Here is a 21632-nt window from a genome sequence, read left to right as displayed (position 1 = left end):
TTATATGTATTTCAACTATCTTCTTTCATGCTCTTTTTACTCTCTACATAATTTTTTGATGGCAAGAAATATATTTAAGTTTTTAAAACTTGAATTTAGCAGTCTTTGCTTTATGTTTGGTACTTTTGTATCTTGTTTAAAGATTCTTTTCCTGACCTTACATTATGAAGATATCTTTTTATATTTTTGTCTTTCGCAGGTAGGTCTTTAATCCTAGATTGATTTTTATATGAAGTAGGTGTCTGATCCATCCTTCCTTCCTTCCTTCCTTCCTTCTTTCCTTCCTTCCTTCCTTCCTTCCTCCCTCCCTCCCTCCCTCCCTCCCTCCCTTCCTTCCTTCCTATCCACTACAGATACCCAGTTGTTCAAGCACCATTTCAAAAGACTATTCTTTTCCCTCTGATATGTCATGGCACCTCTGTCATGTATGCATACATCCGCTTCAAGATCTCCATTTTTGTTCCATTGTCTAGTGTATCTGGGTCTCTATTCCGTTTCAATGTTTTACTTGTGTACCTGCACGAATGCCACACTCTCAGTCCCCAAATCATTATAGTGAGTCTTGATATCTGCTAAAATAAGTCTTTCTATTCTGCTCTTCAGTACTGCCTTGGATATTCTTGGTCATTTGCTTTTTCATATGATTTTTAGATTCAATTCATTAAGTGAGTCTACTTTCATAATTCAGTTTGTTAAAAGAAAATAAAATACCCTGACATGATTTTCATTTGTATTGCATTGAATATATAAATTAATTTGGGAAGGATTGGCATCTTTACCATATTAAGCCTTTCTATCCATGAGCTCATGTGACATTGCTTTCTATATTTAGGTCTTTAATGACTTGGTAAAGTTTTATATTTTCCTTATGGGCCTTTCACTTCTTTTATTAGATTTTTTTCCATCTAAGTAATTCTACTGTAAATAGTATTATCTTTTAACTGCTGCTGTTTCATAGGAGTATAATTTTGCATCTGGCTACTTAGACTAAACAAATAATTTCAAGAGATTATGTCATTTTTTTTTCTGGATTTCCTACATACTTAATATCAATGTTTCAAGGTTCTAGATTTTTCTTATCTAAATTTAATGCTTTTTATTTCATTATTCTTGCCTTATTATACTGGATGTATAATAATTGAATTAAAGTAGTCACAGAGGCAATTTATGATGTTCCTAAAATGAAAAGGCAAGCTTTAAATTTTACCATTAAGTATGTTTACTGCAAGCTTATTATAGCTATCCTTTGTCACTTAAGGAATTTCCCTTTTTTTCTTAATTATTTAAGGAAGTTTTAAAAAAACATAAATAAATATTTGATTTTTTTAGATGTGTTTATTACATCTAATGAGATGATCATATAGTTTTTTTTTTACGTCAACTGTTAATATAATGAATTCTCATTAATTGATTTTCTAATGTTAAACTAATCTGTATTCCTGGTATAAATCCAAATTTGTCATGCTGTGCTATCCTTTTGTATATTTCACATTTATAGTACATGTGTGGATTTGATATATTTACATATTGCAGTATGGTTGCCACTGTAGCCTTAGCTGACACCTCTATCATGTCACATAATTATTATTTCTTTGTTGTGATGAGTACAATTAAGATCTAGTTTCTTAGCAACTTTGAAGTTTATAGTACAGTATTGTTTATAATCACTGTCATGCATTAGATCTCCAGGACCTATTTAACTATCAGGTGCACCCACCAGCTCTATTTTAGAAAGTATCTGTATGGGATATTGTTTTCTATTTCTTTTTGTTTTGGATGTTTTTCAAATATTATCAGTTAAGTCCAACCTGACAACCTTGTCTTTTAATGAAAGCTTTACTCGTATTATATTTAATACATTTCTCATATATTTGCACTTACAGTATTGAATTTTGCGCTTCTTAATTGTGCTACGTGATTCATATTTCTTATGTAAGCTTTAAGGCTATATATATATAAGCCTGTTAAAGGCCCTACTTTTCATTATCATTCAGTTCAACATATTTTCTAATTACCATTTTTTTTCTTTTACTCATACTTTCTTTAATAATGAGTTTCTTTTCCAAAATGTGTATATTTTTTAGTTATATTTCTGGTACTGATTTCTGGCATATCTTCTGGTGGAAAGCATGTGAAAAGAATATGCATTCTATAGGTGGTGTCCACAGGGTTCTGTATGTCCAATACTTTAGCTTGTTGTTCCTGTTGTTCAAATCTTCTTTATCTTTATTGAGCTTAGCCTGTTTGTTCTGTTGATTACTTAGAGAACCTATGTTAAAATTTTCCATGAAAATTACTGATTTTTCTCCTTTCTCCGTGTTTGTCAGTATGTACCTACTTCCCAGTCTTTTCACATCCCTGAACAGTGATTTGTTGGAGTCTGCACTTTAAGAAAGGTGATTCGGGAGACTGAACCAGTGCTGGTCACATCTAGATTGTTTACTGTCCAGAATTTGAATGGGCCAGATTAAATGAAAAGATACATGGGTATTTTGCGGGGTTCCCAAGGCCTTTGGTTTCCATCTCCATTGTTTGGTCAGTTAGCTCCAGTTGTGCAACTGGGATGCTTTCTTCCAGTCTCCATTAATGTGTTACTTAGCAATATGGTTCCTGCTGAGCACAGGATAACTCTGACTTCCCACCAGGTTTTGGTAATACAAGGACTTTTTATCCCAATTACTATACCCAGTCTTTCAACTCTTGGCTTTTCTAGAGTTAGGGATCTCTGATTGAGGTCTGTGTCAACCACTTTACATGACGGAGATGAGTGCCCATAGATAATTCAGTCTGTTGAACATAGGGAATGTTTTCATTTAGTTAACCTCCAAGGTTTATTTCTCTTTTATCTTCAGTTATTTGAAGGGACAAAGGCATTTCGAGGAGTAGATAATAAAATTAGACTCTTTCGACCAGACCTCAACATGGATAGAATGCACCAGTCTGCTATAAGAGCAACTTTGCCGGTACGTAAATTTAGGCATTTCTTTTGTGTTTCTCTTGACGTAATGGTTCACTGTGAGTTTACAACGAAAAGAATCATTTTTGAATACTTAGATATTTAGTACAAATCATATGAACACTAAAGTTATTTCTGATTTACTTTAAGGAAGTAACCAATACCATTTGGCAATTTCACAGTCTATTTCTTTGAGTATCCGAGAGGGACTAATGCATATGTGGTAGATAAAAAGATAAGAAATAAGAAAATGTGTCAAATTAAAATAAATAAAATTGAAAAATGTATGAAATTATAACATTGAAAATGGAAAACATGGTGTTCCACACAGGTATTTTGGGGATATTTGCCTAATTGCTTTGGACACCAGCAAATATGCACTTATTTAATTAATTATTTTGATATTTACCCCAAGTTTTATTTTAAAAAATGACATCAAACTGGTTTCTCATGGCCATTGGATCCTGGCTATACCATTGTTACAGAGCAGAATTCATTATAAGGTGGGTTAGATTTAGTTGCTAAGATTAATATCTAGGTGGAAGTGACATAGATTACTTTCATTCCCTGAGACATGACCAGGCTGACTTTCTGAAATGGAAGAAGTCTTTTCCTTCTTTTACATATTCTGAGTACTGAACCTTCAGGAATCAAGCCCAAGCCGTCCATTAAAGAAGCCTGGGAACAGCTAAATCCAAGTAACTATTACTTTTTAGTCAGGTTCATCCTTCACCCTGTTTTTGTAACCCATGCTTCACCTACTTCCTTTAGAGGCCATAATATGGTAGCAGAAGGGGAATTAGGTAAGTTCTTTGGAACTGGTCCTAGTTTCACTATTCTACCATTATAGACAGGTCACTGGGGAAAACTTTAAAATGGGGACAGAAGGAAAAAGGGGGGAGTAACATTCATTGGACATCAATTCTGCTACAAACTGTGTTATGTGATCTTACGTTCTTCATCAGTTTAATCATAATAGTAAGTCACTGTCAAGAAGGTATGTATTGTAAATTTTAGTAGTAACTTTTTACAGAAAGGAAAACTCAAGCCCAGAGAGGTTAAAGGACTTACTTAAAGTCTCACAGAATAAAGGGACAGGGCAAGAAATTGGATGTAAATTTTAAAATTTCTAGTCAAGTTCTTGTCCAATTAAATCTTTTCTCTAGACAGCAGTACCAGAGACCCAATCAGGTGATACATGGTGATGATACATCCTATATAATTGGCAGTCCTGGTTTCTATAATATTAGTACACTGTGATTAATGTTAAAAATTAACATTTAAATAGCCAGATCCTATTGTCATGAGGTCTACTCAGATGCATTCTTCTGACTTCATTTGTACCTCGGATAACCCATCCATTACATACATCTCTGAAAGTATGTTTCTCTCTCTTACCCAGTGAATAGAAACTACTGATTTTTCAAATGGTCACCAATTTAGTATATGAAAATCTTTTTCTCCTTAGAAATAAATTGCTTTTAGCTTTTTCCTATTTTTCACTTGTGTCATCTGCCTCTTTCTCATTTTTTTGCTAACATATTCCAGTTATGATCCTTTGTTGGTTATGTTACAAATAACCTCACCCAGTTTGCTGCTTACCTCTTTTGAAGAACAGAAGCCCTTAAGTTTTAAATAGTCACATTTTATCCATTTTTTTTTCCTTTCTCATTTGTGCTTTATGTCTCTTTTTTAAGAAATCTTTTCTACCTTAAGGTGACCATGATATTTATATATTTTCTATAAGTCTTAATGTTTTATCACACTTAAGTGTATAATCCAACTATAGTTGATATTTGGATGTGGTTAGAGGTAGGGATCCAATTTTTTATTTTCCCCATACAAGTAATCTATCATCCCATCGTAATGTGTGTGTGGGGGAGAGTAACAGAAAAAACTTCTTGTTTGGTTTTATTATTTTTTTTTAACAGTTCATAAGGATTGTTTCCTATTATTACAATGAAAGAAAATTCCATCACTCATTATGTTTTTCATTCCTCCAGAGATTTGACAAGGAAGAGCTTTTAGAGTGTATTCAACAACTTGTGAAATTGGATCAAGAATGGGTCCCATATTCAACATCTGCTAGTCTGTATATTCGTCCTACACTCATTGGAACTGAGGTGCCAGCTGACTCTCTGTTTTGGGGTACTTTGGTGGGCAAGTTATTATTGTTTATCCTTGTGTGAAACTTCAAGTATGTATTTGAAGCATCCCCCAGTGATATCATTAATGACTTCTTTCTCCTTTCTATTAAGACCACCTGTCAGCACACATTTTTCTTTAAGGGGCCAAATAGTAAATATTTTAAGTTTTCTGGGCCCATATGGCTTCTGTCACAACTACTCAACTCTGCCATTATAGCCCAAAAGCAGCCATGGATCCAAACATAAATGAGTAAAGGAATGAACAATGAACAAGGCTGTTTGCCTTTCCCCAATCAAGACTAACCATTATTTCCTTGGTTTGCCAATGTAGTGCCTCTGGTCCTGGCAGTACTTCTTCAGGGTCAAGGTGATAATGGTTTTGAAATTTAGAAGAGGGAGAGCTGCTTCCTGAAGTCTTGGGATTACTTGGTAAGGAGAGGGAGTGGAGTGCCCTCTTCCCCTATAACCAGTGAGTAGGGATTGCCAACAAAAGTACCATGCTGCCCGCGGTTGGAAATTTGAAAAATCATTTCTATAAAATTTACATTATTAAACAAAATACTAAACATTAATACATTAACTTCTTGTAAAACATTTAAATTAAAGCATAAAATCATATTACCAAAGATTTCTCATTAAGAAAGTATTTCATCATTTTAATCAATATCTTCCGAAATATTTATTTATAGGGAGTTAAAAACAAAGAGAAACTAAAAGCTTGAGTGCTTCAGTCTATTGCTGATTATGTGTCAATTGCAAATTAAGGTAAAATCTGAAATCATAATATTTAAATAAAGAACATCTACACGAACAGATTCTAAATTTTTACTTTATCAGATAAGAAGCTAAAATGACATGACCATCAGGTTCAGTACTGGATACCTAGCAACCTTACATCTATAGAACCTGAGGTTTGCTGATTTTAACATCTATTATATCCAACTTTACCCTATTTAGCAACTCTAGGCAGGTACAGCTGTATGAACACAGACAGACAGACAGACAGACGCACACACACACGCCTTTATTTCCTCAGTAATTCTGGTAAGTGTACAGGTGTCTTGACCACAGCTAATAGCAAAATATGTACAACCACAGACTCAAATTCCTTTCATCGTTGCGCCTAGCCTTCTACTTTTTCAATTGATCTCAGTCCCATTTCATCATATTTTCTCCATTAGAGAGGTGGTGGAGTGAGACAGTACTAAATAAGTATCATTAGAAGAGTTGAGTCTGATGGCAGGGATAGCCTCCCAGGCTGTAACCATAGATCTGCAAGCTACTGGCAGATTTGACTTTTTCAGCTGCACTCAAAGACAAACTGACCGTAGCTCATGTGGAAGTTGATTAATTCCTCATATTAAATGAATTCATGCTTCCACACTGGACTGCCCCTAAGTAAATCCATTAATACATTTTTGTAGTTGAGCTCAACCAGAAAAGCATTCTGCTTTGGTTAATACCAGCTTCAGATGCACAGAATGCACTTCAAGCAATTTAGAAACATTTAAAATCACTCACATACACGTTTTCCCCATCTACAACTTCTCTGGGGAAATCTTTCAGTATGAAATTTTCCTTAGAGCTCGCATTTAAACATCTTGCTGCCAAATGGTCCACCCCTTGACTTCTGGTGCACTACACAGGGGACTTAAGGGAATAAGAATATATAGACATGACTTTCTTTTCCTTTTATCACCTTTAAAATCTTTAATTACTCATAATTTAACCAATAATCATAACAGTTCCCATGAAAAGAATTCCCTTTATTCACTGCCTTTGTTTATACTTGTTTATACATCTTATTTTTTCACAATTAGCCTCTATAAACGACGGAAGCTGAACAGATTTGAAAACTAGGTGTTACAGCAGCAATCTGTAATCATTAACTGGGATTTTGCTCACACTTAATGTATTCTTTTGCAACCTTATTTGAGATATGTATATATTCATTGCACTATTTAAAAACAATATTAAGTTCTCATTTGCATAACTCTGTTAACATGTTTTATAATAACAGCTCCATTTTAGTATCTCAAACCTTGAGTCTGTTTTTAGAGATCCAGCTTATTTGCATTGGTTATGGCCTGTGATAAACAGCTTGTTATTTATCAGGCCACTCCTATCAGTGGACACCCTCTTGAGGCTGTTCTTGTCTATTTCAAGTTTATCACAGGGATGATTGTTGTTATTATCTTTATTTTTACTCTTTGGAGTTGTGGTACACCTGGTTACTAATTATACTCCTTGGTTCATGGCACTTACTGTCATAGGGCATATGAAGTTCCTCTGTTGTTTTATTCCTTTCTGTCTTCGTTTCCCACTCGTCTCCTCTTCCTGACTGGAAATCATTCACATATAGTAAATTAATAGTCTTTTGCTATGTATGCATTTTTAAGTATCTCTTATTAGTTTATTTGTCTGTAATTTTAGTTTATATAAATGATTTTGTCCTACAGATTTCATTTTGTTTCTTAACTTTTTCCCTCAGCACTGTTTTTTCATTTCTGTCCAGGTTACTGTGTTTGTATCCAGTCCATCACTTCTAACTGCTGCATAGTTCTCCATGCTGGGCATCTACCACACTCTGTCCCAGTTCCCTAACTGGGATTCCATTTCCCTGTTTCCTCATATAAGACTGCAGTAAGCAGTTTGAAATACACAACCCAGAAAACTATTGAAAGAGTTGTTGTTTCTCAGCAAGATGCCCTAGGCCCATCTTAACTCTCCATCCCAAGAAACTCTTGCTGTTTTTCAGGAAACTCCTGGTTCTCTTTGATGAAATATAATCATTCAGTTTATCATCATCACCATCACTGGCATTATGAAGCTCTAAGTGTAATTATGCTCAGTGCTTTCTGTACACTGACTGACAACAACCCTGTGAGTATATGCTACTGGCATCATTTTAGAGATGAGGAAACTGAGGCCCAAAGAGGTTGAATAGGAACGCCTAGGTTCTTAACCTCTCTACTGCAGCATCTTTTATATGTCAGCCACTGAGCTAGATTTAGGCATACAGTGCTGAGCAAACGTCACTTCCCTGCTCCCAGTCTATGGCAAATCCTTTGTTAGATAAATGTATTGCAGATAGTTTTCCAGTCTGTGGCTTGCCTTTTCACTCTCTTACCCATGTCTTGATGAACAGAAATACTGATTTTAATGTAATTATTTTTTCTTTATGTTTTGCGATATTTATGTTTAAAAGAAATTCTTCCTTACTCTAAGGTCATACTTCCATTTTAAAGTTTTGCTTTTTCCATTTAAATGAAATCCATTTGGAAGTGAACTTTGTGTGAAGGACTCAATTTTATCTTTCTCCACATGGTCATTGAGTTGTTCAATCACTATTTATTGAGTTGTCTATCCTTTCTTCGCTGCTTTACAATGCCAGCTGTTGATATGTCACGTTTCCATAGATGAAGGCTGTTTCTGGCTCCCTGTCTGTACCTTCTCTCCTCTGCCCCCATTCTTATTTTTTCTTTTTTCTTTTCTTTTTTTTTTTTTTACACAAATATATAGGCATACTATGAACAATTTTGTTTGTATTACTGTTTTTGTACTTATAATTTGTCTTGAAGTTCTTTCCATATCGGTAAACATAGATCTACCTCTATTTTTTCTATTTTTCTAGCTGTAAGGTATTCCATTGTACACATATTTCATACCTAATTGAATACAGGATGCCATAAATTATAATAAGATGTACCATTATTTTATGCACTGAAGTGGAAAAATATTGCCAATTAAACCATGACACAGTATTTTCCTGATAATCTTGAGAGTTCATGAATTAATTAGACCAGCCTTTTTTTTTTTAATGTATGTTTTGTGAAGAAATCTGTGATTTCTCCTGCCATCAGTTACTTTGCTGGGCTTGTGATAGGCATTTTATTTTTATTATGTATCTTAATAATAAAAGCTAACACAGCTTTATCTTCTTATGGATTACTTCCTACTGTAGGTCCCATTAGAAGACTCAGTTGTTACTTTGCAAGAAAATATTGAATTGCATTCGTTTAATGTTATTACACGTATTTGTTTCACTAATATCAATATATGTCCTGCTTCTGTTTTTGTGCCTTTCTATGTGGTAACCTTTCTTTTAGTGCCAAATCATACCATAACTTTTTTTGAAGGTATTTTAAATAGCAAAATCAACATGTATAGCATTACCAGTGCCCATAAGCCATTGGAGTTACCATCAGTATGAACAGGTAATTCCAAGTCTGGCAATCCCAGCTCTGCCATGACTGCTGTGCTGCTTAGCCAGTAGCAATTGCAAAATGCTGAGCCCAGATTTCACACATGTTAAATGTGAAAAATAATGGACATCTTAGAATCTGTGTAATATGGTAGCATATAACCAGTGTCCTGTTGATCAGCCATTATGCTGCTATAACAAACATTAGAACAGTTTTTGGTAAATTGAGTAAAGCAGAAAAATTTAATTTGGGAATCTTAAAATGTAGGCTTTTTTCAAGAAATATATGCTATAGGCATATCCCCTACTGCACATAAAGACACATATTCAAGGATATTTATTGCAGTTCACACAATTTGCTGGTAGATTAGATGTGCGTGTGAGAGGAGATATGTCAAATTTTCCTTTGGACCAAAGCAACTAGATAGTGAGCGTTTGTTGGGACAGGGAAGAGTGAGGGAGAAGGTTTATTTTTGTTTATTTTTTGGCGTGATGATGAGTGGAATCAGAGTTTATTTTTCGACATGGTAATTTAAGCTAGTGATATTAAGTAGATGAATAGATTTATAATTCAGGGATGGGGAGAGTTTGGAGTTTAAATGATACATTTTAATAATTAACATAAAATGCCTTTAAAGCCTAGGGCCTGGGTGAAGTTATCAAGGGAAGATCTGTAGATAATGATGTAAAGACAGGCTTTAAGCCCTGGGGCAAGCCAGCGTTTAGAAGAAAGGGAGCATAGAGGATTCAGCTGAGAATGAGAAGTACCGTGTAAGGTGGAAAGAAAAACAGAGGGCTTGGTGTACTCGGTGAAGAACATGGAAGCAATAATCAACTGTGGCAAATTCTGCCCGTAGCACCAGTGAGATGAGGCCTAAGAACTGACTCTCAGATCTGGCAATGAGGAGGTTCTTGGTGATACTGCTAAGCATATTTCAGCCAGGTGGTAGGGGTTGAAAGCCTGAATGTAATGGATTCAAGAGAGAATGACAGGAGGGGAGGTTATGATGGTGAGTATGTTCAAATTTTGTAAGGAATTCTACTATATAGTGGAGCAGAGAAATGAATGGATGCCTGGAGCGGGACATGTGGGTAAGGGAGTGTGTTTGTTTTAGATGGGAGATATTATGGCATATTTTTAAGCGGATAGAAATGATCCAGAAGAAAGGGAAAAGTGATTGTTAAAATATTCAAAAGATTTCCCAAATTATACTTCTATTGTGGTTCTACTTTTAAGGGTGACAGCATAGGCAGGCAGTGATATTTGACTGGGTGGAGGAACATCCACACACCCCACCTTCACCTTGCCCTCTAGCTTGTAGTTTCCCCCACACACTTATTTCATAGATAGCACTGTCTTTGTGAAAGCTTTTCCCTCGAGTGTAACATCCTTTCCCCTTATTAGTCCCCTCAGGTTTCTGTTCCTTACTTGGTTGACTTGGGTGGGTGGAAATTGCCAATTTGGGGTACATCTTGATGGCAATTGTCAGCTCCCTATGTTGGTCTTATTTGTCTCTCTGTTTGAGGCTGAGCACCATGCTTGGCCCAGTCAATTGAACCAGGCTTGTTGGAATCACAAAGTCTGAATGCTGGGTCTAGCTCAGTGAGGAGATCTTGATTTTGAGGCCATTTCTGGCACAAGGAAAAGCCTCTTGTAGCATTGTCTTGTCATCTAGAAAAGGGGCTGGCAAACTTTTTCTGTGAAGGGCTAGGTAGCTGTTCAACTCTCAACTCTGCCTTTGTAGCACAAAAACAGCCATAGGTAACACAAATGAGTACACATGTTCCAATAAAACTTTTAACAAAATGGACCACAGGCTGAAGTTAGCTTACCCTTGATCTAGAGTCATTTCAGAAAGGGAAATGAAGCATGGTTTTTTTAAGAGTGACTCATTCTGGCTCCTTCTGAGTATTTCCCCATCAGGTGTTCTTGATTAGCTGCTTAATAATCCAGGCTAAAATTTCTGTTTATGATTGAATTCAAATTTACCAACCTGGTTTTTCCAGGTCATCAGCATAATAATCCTTGTCTTTTACTGAAGTACTCATTTTTTACAATTCTAACACTGAGTGTTGAATGTGGTTCTATGGTCATATCTACAATCATCTTAATGTCATCCTAATGAGCTATGTGTTGGTACATATTGAATTTATTTTACTGCTATTGCTATTATCAGTTATTTACAAAACAATAATAAAAATTGCTATTTGTCGAATGCCTGAAAAAAATCTGGCCCTGGGTGCCTTACACAGATTATCTGATTTAATCCTTATACTAACACTGTGAGCAGTCATCACTGCCTTTACATAATATAAGGTAAGACAGTTGTATTCTTTTAGTCTTTTTCACCTTATCTTAGTTTTCTTTTAACTTTTTAATATTATTTGTATTTAAAAAACTAAAAAAGAGTTGACTGCTCAGGGTTTGTTTGTTTGTTTGTTTGTTTGTTTTTGTCAAGTGTTAAATCTATACTATCTCTCTCTTTGAATAGGACTGAGAAACAAATAAACTCAGCCCTATCCCTAACCCATTTTATAGCAAGCCTCAGAAAATTCTGGACTTTAGCTTCCCAGATGATATTTTTTCATTGTCTGCATTTTAATTATCTATTCGTCTAGAGGCCAGCACTAAAGGAAATCAGGCAAGAAACAAAGGAACATTTTCTCTATGGTGTCAATGCAACATATTAGAGTTAGCATAAGCTTTTTTTTAAATCAAAATAATTCAAGTATGGTAAATAGTCATGTAGGTTGTTTTCCTAGAAAACAACATCTTTTTAAAATAGACAGTTGTTTGATAAATATTTAGTAAACCTGGTATAAAAAGGTACGATGCTATGTATAGGGGACAAAGATGATCTTCTACTGCATGGAGTGAGTATACAGATTAGCAAAAGGCAGAGGATTAAATAAGCAGTTGTAAGAATGTGTGATAACCATTTTACTAAATGTAAGAAAGTGCAGGTCACTATAATAACACAAGCACCTACATCCTTGTCTAGAGGTCTCATTTCCTGAAGTGACATTTAAATGATATTTAAATTGACATTGAAGGGTTTATATTACTTAGGGGAGAGAGGGGATGTCTTAGTCTACTCCAGCTGCCATAACAGAACATCACAGACTGGGTGTCTTAAACACCAGAATGTATTTTCTCATAGTCCTGGACCAAAGTGCCAATCAGGTAGTTTCTGGTGAGGCCTCCCTATAGATGCCTACCTACTTACTGTGTCCTCACAGGGCCTTTTGTGTCAGGGGAGAAAGAAAGGGGGCAAGGTGAGGACCTGAGGCTCATCCTCTGGTGTCTCTTCCTCTTACAGAGATAACCAGCCCTGTCGGATTAGGACTCCACCCTTTTGACCTCATTTAACCTTAATTACCTCCTTAAAGGCCTTATCTCCAAATACAGTCACATGAGGGTTGGTGGATTAGCGTTTCAACATACAAATTTTGGGGCGGACACATTTCATTCATAACGGGGAGAATATTTAGAGGTAGGAAGGTGAGGAAGAAGAGAAAGGGAACAAGGTTCCCTGTGATTTGAGCATGGGATGCGTAGTGTGAGTGCTAATGGGGAGGGAGACCCCAGTCTGAGCTCTCTTCAGATTAGGAAATCTTGGGGACTTCACTGTTTTATTTTCTTAAATTTTGATATTGTAACAAGAGCTCTGAGTAGAAGATCTAGAGTGTAATCACTGTGAAGCCTTGGGCAAATCATTTGTTTTGAATGTCAGTTTCTCCCACTTAAAAATTATAATTGTTAACTTCCTAGATTATTGGACTAATGTCTTAGAAACCAAAAAGTACTGTATAATGATTGAAGGTTTTTTTAAAAAATCTTTCACCTTGTCAGGTTTTCCTACAAAAACAACTACATGGAGTTGTTTTTCCTTTGGTGACAAACACTCAAGGCTCTGGTTCTCTTCACGTCTCTTTCAGCACCCATCAGTCCAGTATTCTTTACCGTTTTCTCCTCTAACTAATCTTTTTTAAAAAATGGCAAGATTAACAAAAAAGTCATACCATTTTTTCCAAAAAATGTTGCCTTGTTATTCCCAATTATTTTATTCCTTGTCTCTCCTATTCGCCTTGCCTAGGCAGAATTATTCTTTAGTCTCCACAAAGTTACTGTGCTTCTCTGCCTTCCAGGCTAAAACGTATGATTTTCTTAGCTTGCTGAGCTCTTTCTGCCATTGTTCAGATTACCTCTGAAATTCTGCCTTTAGAAACTTTTGTGTGCTGGTGTTTTAAAAAATGATAATGTTTATTACTACCAGCAGGAGGGGCCCGGCATGGTGGCTGCACTGGGCTCAGGGTATATGTGATCTGTGAAGAAATGATGATGGAGGTGGGGGGGAGGGGCTGAAAGGAAAGGGGGTAGTGTGGAGACCTGCTTCTAGGCCTCCTCAAATTTATTTCTGGAAACTAGTAAAGGCGTCATGGCAAGATACCGCCATGCCGCCGGTAAAATTAAAACATTCTTGTAAATCTAGCTGCTCATTGCAGTTGACGCCCAATTTCTTTATCATGCATCAAGGACACCTCTGGTTCTTCTGAGGGCAGCCAGTTCTGTATTCATGAAGGTCAGGAACTCAGTCTTGGAGAGTTTACACTTGTTACCATCCTTTCCAGCATACTTTTGGAAAATAGCAATCAGAGACTCGATGAACCCCTTGGTCTCTAGGGCTAGACATTTTTGCCACGTTGGGGTAGAGTGAGGTGCGGAGCCCGTGAGCTGGGAGGCGCTGACAATTCTATAAACTAATTTTCTGACTGACTCAGACATAAGTGGTACTTTTCACTGTGATGTCTCGTTATTTTTCATCACACCCAGTGTCTTGTTATTACGTGCAAAGTATATACATATTTAATACCCTTGTATATGTATTTAACTGTGAGATATAAAGTAAGACGTATCTGTTGTTACACATCAGAATTTTAATTTCAAAGTCATTGTGGTCCCTTGAGAAGTTATATACTCTGCATCTGAGATTTTATATTCCTCATTTTCATGGGGCTTTTAAAAAGCCCTCTTTGGTTTCTTATGTATTAAAATAATCAAAGAATTGGCAGAGAAGAATAAAAAATCAAAGTGTTTATAAAGAAATGAAGCTTATTGAAACCGATTTATACAACTTGTCAGCTGTTGTCTTTCATATCTTCTCTATTGGTATGACTTTTACTTGATTTGATCAGAAGCGTACCTTGTCATGAGAGAATTATGTTAATGCCATTTGATTACCATTTTATAATAAATGTTACTCATAATTGTAGCAGTGGCACGAATTTAAATTGTCTTCCAGGATAGAAGGGAAAATTAAGACAAAGAAAAAAAATAATGGTTCCTGAGGGTAGAAACCCAATCACCAAGCTCCCTTCCTGATGCAGTTACATTTAATTTATTCTCTCTTTTAAAGCATCGTGTTTGATAATTTTCAGTAAATTTGACTTTTCATGAAAAGACAATCAATATAAGTAATCATTTAAGGATGAAGGTGACTAAGTTGTGATCAATACCAGTACTTGATATACTCATAAAACATGAGTTAACAGTGCTTAAACTTTAGAAAATAAAATGTTAGTACACATAAACAGCCTCTCTCTCAGCATGGAAAAATTCTAATCTATAATTTACCTGTGTGCTAAGAATAAATGTATTACTGAAAGTTTATGGAGATTTTTTTTCCAGAAATAGATTTAATTTATAGAATTTTTCCCCATTTTCCATCTATGCTCTCTATACTACCACCTAGTGGAATATATGGGAGTTTGTCAATTAAAATTGGGGTAAGGAAATGAATAAGATGAAATTTATCTCAGAAAAAAAATTTCCACGAAGGTGAGTTATTGTTACTTTTTTTAGTATGATGTGGTTTGCAAAAAACACATGAGTTTAGAGTGAAAAAAGTCCAGACATTCTTGCGATAGCTAATAAAATTCTTATCAGATTTTCCATAAATAAGCTGTTTTATTCAGAAACTTAGGAGCTAGATAAATTACTGAGACTGTGCGTCATATTTCTAAATAATGTTGAGAAGCTTCTTTTGATTCCTCAATATTAGGGTCCATAAAATTTTTTTTAAGCTTTAAAGCTCCTCTGATAGGGAGGGATCATTGTACTTACTTAACTGATATTTTTATTAAAACTGGGAAAGAAAGCACATGTGGATATTCTGAGGTTTTCTCTCCCAAACAATGAACCCCAAAGAGGTAAATGAAGCTTTAAGTCTCTCACTCTTTTACTGGTGGGGTAGCCCTGTTCAGCCGCTATTAAAGGACAAACACACATATGCCAAAAACCAAAACCTGTTGCTTGCTGACTAATTTCTTTAACTTGGTTACCTGTCATCCGATGTCTGTCTGCCCTATGGCCACCCAGGCTCGGTCTTCATATTCACATGGAATGCGAGTGGAATCACCTTCCCTGTCAGAACTGAATCTCTTCTTGTTCTTTCCATGACAGATTCCTCCTCCATCCAGTTATTCTAGACTCTAGTGAAGACTGGATACAAACATTTTATATCCCAAGACTCTCAGTGTAGTAGTCCTGACTTGTTTTCTTACTTCCTGTGGTCTTGAATGGCACAGGTTGGCCCAGTGACCTTTTTTGTCTTGTATGATATGTAGCCCTCAAAAATTTCAGTCTCTCAGTTTTCTTCCTTAACAACTGACAGTAATTACTTATAACTGCTTTTGTGCTGAAATGGAATTTGTATGATTTTGCAGTGTTGACTAATGAATGTTTGTGGGAAAGGCCATCTTCTGTCTTTGTCATTCATGAGACAAGTTCCTGAATCCTTCATCCTTTGCCTTTTGAGGAGATGTTTATCTTGTTTGGTGTCTTTGCTTCTAGTGAAGCTACACTTGCTATCTGGTACCTGTCACAGTGAGATCTGGTAATGGCACACTCCCTTACCCACACCACCTGCTGGAGGCCCTGCCATGTCCTAAACTAAGCATTCAGTAGTCTGAAAACAGAAGGGGAAGTTACAGAAGCAAATATTATGTTTCACCTCCAAAGACTAAAATCATGTCGGAGTTCTTCCATTTTTCAATTTCTAGCCAATGCAACATGGAAAGGTGTTATATAGCTAGTTGTTAAAAATATACTTCTCTAAAAACCCTACTAACAACAACAACAAAATTGAGACATTTGCTTTTCCTCTAAAATCAAAACAACTCAGAAAGCAAAGCAAAATGAAACTTAAATACTCCATTTTTGGTGTTTTCTTCTTAAAAGACTTCTTAAAAAGCTTTATGTGACTCAATGTTAGAAGTGACAGTCTCTGTCCTTAGGTGGCCCTTTTCGGAGACAGTTATAGATCTATTCTAGATTTTAAGACTGGCATCTACATGTTAGACTAAGAGTTGTGTGTACTTTTACTTTATTGCAGCCCTCTCTTGGAGTCAAGAAGCCTACCAAAGCCCTGATCTTTGTAATCCTGAGCCCGGTGGGACCTTATTTTTCAAGAGGAAACTTTAATCCAGTGTCCCTGTGGGCCAATCCAAAATTTGTAAGGGCCTGGAAAGGTGGGACTGGAGACTGCAAGATGGGAGGGTAAGTCAGTCTGCATTTCTGTCTAAAGGAAAGAGTTCCTCACGACCATTTTGGTGACACATCACTTCAATACAAGTACATGTGTTAATATTCCCATTGTAATGCTCATTTTCGTTTTGTGTTTAGCTTTCTGTGTTTTAAAAGTGCTGTTGTTTAAAGGATAACCTGCGACCCTTTGTAAGGGAGAAACATTGAATGTTATGCATAGGCATGAATTAAAATACATAACTAAAACAGGAATTGGATCAGTGCTTTGAATGAACTGCCCTGGATGCTGGTCCTTTGGCTGCAGGCTAATGTCTGGCATTAAAGAGCTTTTGGTGCTGGGAGGGAGCAAGGCCCTCATTTGGCTCCAAGGAGCCCTCTCTGGGGAAGGTGCCTGCTTCACTGAAGTGCTGTCTTCATTGCCACAGATTGTAGCCATACCTGCTGCCAACTGGCTGAGGGACAGCCCTGCTTTGGCTCTGTCAGGCCAGTCTCATAGGCCATATGTAGCTGGCTGGAAATAAAAGAACATTTGAAAAGTGTTAGACAATTTCAGGGGTGGACTTGGCCGTGAATGGGGAATACCCCTGTGGCTGAACAAGAATAGCTGAATTAACCAGCTTGGGTTTCTCCTTGTGTGGACCAAATGCTGATGTGTATCACATACCTGGGGCAGCAGCAGTCCTGGAAGGTGACTCAGTGGCCGTCTTCTGGGCCTGGGTACAAATGTAGATTCAGGAAGTCCTGGGAGTCAAATGACGTGCTTCTGGGATGTGAGAGAGACAGTGACAGCTGGCTCTGACCCCTCTGTAGTCTTTGTCTATTTTCTCACCGCCGCCCCTGCCCCCCGCCCGCCTCCCGCCAACCTCTTCCCAAAAAACGTTATAAAATTCTACGTCCCATCATCCTTGTTCCCATTTTCAACAACTGCATTCTCTCAATGGATAGAGAAATTCTAATGGAGTTAATTAAACTGAGAAGTCACTTTTCCTTCTTATTTAGAGCACTCTTTCCCATGGCCTAGGTTAGCCAGGTCGAAACTACTTTTGTTTACTCTCTTAATTTTTTTTTTTTAACTCATTAAGACTTCTTCATATGCACCACTGCATAACATCTGTATTTTGTTAAACTTCTCTTAGAATGCACAAAGAAGTAATAATTTAAAATAGTTTTCCTTCTTTAAATCTTACTTTCTAGCTCCCCCTACCTGCCTAGGGAAAAGATAACATGCAGACATTGAGAAATTGCAGGAAAATCTTTAGTTTTGGTATGTGGGCAGGTTTGTTACTTATTATAAAGATAATACAATGCATTATCACAGAATACATGATCACTATAGGCCAATTAAAAACTAATATTTTCTATATTCACTAAGAGTGAACTCTAATATTACTATGGGCTTTAGTTAATAATAGGTGTATCAACATTGGCTTATCAATTATAACTAGTATATTACACTAATGCAAGATGTTAATAATAAGGGAAATTGAAGTGGGGGAATAGGGTATATGGGAACTCTGTAATTTTTGCTCAATTTTTCTGTAATCCTAAAACTGATCTGAAAAATAAAGTATATTTAAAAAAATACTTTGACGCATTAAGCTCAAGTGGACCATGATCAATGGAAGTTCACTTAAAATCTCTTAGGAAGTATTGAAACTCATAAATAAAAGCAAAAATGGCCAGTGGGAAGGCAGTATCCAAAAGGATGGACTTTTAACCTGTTTACCTATTGTTTCCAAGAAATCCTAAAACTCTCTACTTCTATACTTCCCACCTGGAAAAGTGCAAGGGACACAAACGATTCTGCATTGAGTATCAACCTATTTAATTGCCGAGGCCATTTGGTTGCAACCTTAGATTTGTATATTATTGCTTATTCTCTAAACCGAACTAATTCAACGTTTCCTTTCCAAGCCTTTTTTAGGACCTATGTCACCCTAGGCATTTTTATATTCTAATATTACTCCACTGTTTTGAAGCCATCCAAGATATTATCTTTTTATTTCTAAATATATGTGAGAAAAATAATACAACGGCACACAGCTGAAGTTCTTACTCAGAGGTTCTCACCTGTGGTTGCAAACGGAAACCACCTGGAGAGCTTTACCAACTACTGATACCTAGGTCTCACGGCCAGCAATTCTGGTTTATTTGGTCAGGCATATTTCCTGAGCATCAGAATTTTTAAAATGTGCCCCCAGAGTTGAGAAGCACTGAGCTTGACAGCTGGCTCTGACCCCTGTGATGAAGTCTTTCATCATAGGAACATCTTTGTTCCCAAGCAATTTCTTAGGTTCTTAGTTAATTTGGAAAGAATTAGGCCTGCCCACCCTCCCACCTTAATTTTTTTTTCTTTTTCTCTTGCACTCTCATTCTGCACTTGAGTACAAGTTCTGAAGTTAGAAGGACCTGGCTTAAAAACCTAACTGCCTTGTTCATGTTACTTAACTGCTCTAATCCTCAGTTTCCTCATTTATGAAATCAGGGTAATAATTCCCACCATAACTCTGAGGATTAAGTGAGATAATATAAAGCGCCTCGGACCATGGGTCATATAGAAAACTCTCAGTAAATGTGGTATTGTAACCTAGCAGTTAAAAGCATGGGTTTGGGAGTCAGAGATATTTGGGAGCCATGTGCTTGTATTTGTGTGATCTTACACAGTTAAGTCCTCTTTTCCTGTAAATCCTCAAAAGTATAATCAAATCTAGGGTTGCATTAAGATGATTCAATGAAATAATGGGGTTATGTACCTAGTGCCCTGCCTTGCCTGGCAGGTAGTAACCTCTCAACAGACTGTAGTTATTATGAGGCTTTCTTTCTTGTTTCACCTCCTGAACTCTATCTTAGGACAATCAGTTGGATTTCACATAATACAATTTACTCTTCTGGAGAGATGTGTTTAATATCTCATCTCCCAGATATTTATTCTATTTGAAATTATATTAAAATTTTTTCATACAGTTTCCCACTTTTTCATTTTTCTCTTACCTCCAGTGCCATGTGTTTCTCTTCTGAATATTGGCAGCATGTGGGAGGGAAACCGTGTACCGTGTGGTATCACTCACTGTGTGAATATTAATAATGCAGTTTATAGCTAAGAGAGAATTTTGAGAAAAACTTGTGTTTAGGAAAAATCGCCACCTATAGAACATCATAATCAGTAAAATAAGCACCAAACAAATAATAACTCATTTTCCTTTCAGTGTGCTGAAACAGTTGAGGTTTTTAATTCTCTTTCCTACCCAAATAGCTTTACGTTGCTAATGAACTATAGTTTTTCATTCTTCCAACCTCTCAAAAGAATGTGTGTTTGTTTTTAGAAGCTTCTTCAAAGGCTAAATAATTCATACTGTGAAAATTCTTTTTTTTTTTTATCAAGAGGATTTACTTATGAAAGAAAATCATTTATTTCAAATATGGTAAAATCTTAACACTTGTGTCTGTGAACTAGAGAAAAGTCAATTATAATAGTTTTTTTTTTTAAAAAAAAACCTTAATTTCACTAGGATACGAGGCTTATATAATCTGTTTCTTAGCTTTTATTGTTATTATCTTATTTTTAACACACAGCCCTATGTAGTATATAAAGCACGTACTTTGCCAGATGAATTCAGTGAGGCAAAAATATTAACTGACTTGCTTAAGTTCACAAAATAGCCCAATAGTAGAAGTGCAGGAGATGCACCTAAGCCTCCTGGCCCCAAATCAGTAGTCTTCCTACTGGATCCCCACTAAAGTCTGATTTATACTCATTATTAAAAAATATTCATAATTTAACTCATTTATTGCCTATTTACCATCAATTCTAAATAAAGGCTATCTGAGTTATTTTATTAAACAGATAAAAAAAGCTTCATATACCAGAATGGTATCATCTTTAGATTAACAGAAATTTTACATTTTAATATCTGTATTTTGAAGGTCTTTTAAATTTATATTACCTCGATGTGAGTAAATGTTATCATGCCCCAGGTTGCTATAGCCATATAGTTTAATGCCTATTTCCCATAGCTTTCTAGAATATTTTGATTATTAGTCAATATTATTTCAGAAAACCAACTCAAACCATCTTAAGCAGAAAACGGATTGATTGGCTCACATTAGTAGGGTGGGAGCAGTGGGTCAGCTCGGGGCTCAAATCGTGTTGCCAAGTTTCTTTTGCTCTCGTATGTGTCCTGCACCCCGCTTTCCTTCCCTTCTTCCTTGTTCCCTCCTCCCCTCATCTCTCGTCATAGCTTCCATCTGTGTGTTCGCTAAGGGCTCTCCTATTTCAGATGCCTTCTGTGAGGGCTGGCAATCATGGACACAATAGATCCCCTGCATCCTAGCAAACAAGATGCCACTACCTCTTAAGGGGGAAATACATCTTTCACATTCTATAGATTAAAATGAATGAGTGAATAAACTAAAGAAGGATTTACATGAGCAGCTTAGGTTACATGCCCACCCTTTAATTCAGTTGTGCAAGGCAAGATGCTACGACTGTCAACCCAAGTGTAATGACTTTGCTCCATGGGAAGGGCCACAGCGAACATAGTGGGAAGGGAAGCAGTACAGATGAGAAATGGCAGATAGCCACCGTACTACATGGCTCTTATGCTTAACTGACACTTTTACTTAGACAATACTGTACATTTTAATCTTGCCCAGACATAAAAGAGATCATTTCAAAGGCCTAGGTGGGTATTTTGTGGACATTAACATTGATGCTTGATAGTAGTTATTGATTTTCTATTTATTTTTATTTATTTTTTATTTTTTTAAACGCCTACAGCA

At 36.3% G+C, this 21632-nt stretch overlaps 1 protein-coding gene across 2 annotated transcripts in view; it reads left to right on the top strand.

Annotated features, from left to right (window-relative positions):
• The window catches only part of BCAT1 (branched chain amino acid transaminase 1), a 75251-nt gene that overhangs the window by 32936 nt on the left and 20683 nt on the right, over positions 1-21632 (top strand). For both annotated transcript variants that reach the window (XM_023532412.1, XM_023532411.1), the window contains exons 4-6: positions 2853-2963; positions 4960-5079; positions 16702-16865. In XM_023532412.1, coding sequence (XP_023388180.1) covers positions 2853-2963; positions 4960-5079; positions 16702-16865 — 395 coding nt within the window. The remainder of the gene's footprint in view (positions 1-2852; positions 2964-4959; positions 5080-16701; positions 16866-21632) is intronic.

Source organism: Pteropus vampyrus, unplaced genomic scaffold (genome assembly GCF_000151845.1).
Source record: "Pteropus vampyrus isolate Shadow unplaced genomic scaffold, Pvam_2.0 Scaffold82, whole genome shotgun sequence".
Taxonomy (NCBI): Eukaryota; Metazoa; Chordata; class Mammalia; order Chiroptera; family Pteropodidae; genus Pteropus; species Pteropus vampyrus.
This window is presented reverse-complemented; position numbering and strand designations above follow the sequence as displayed.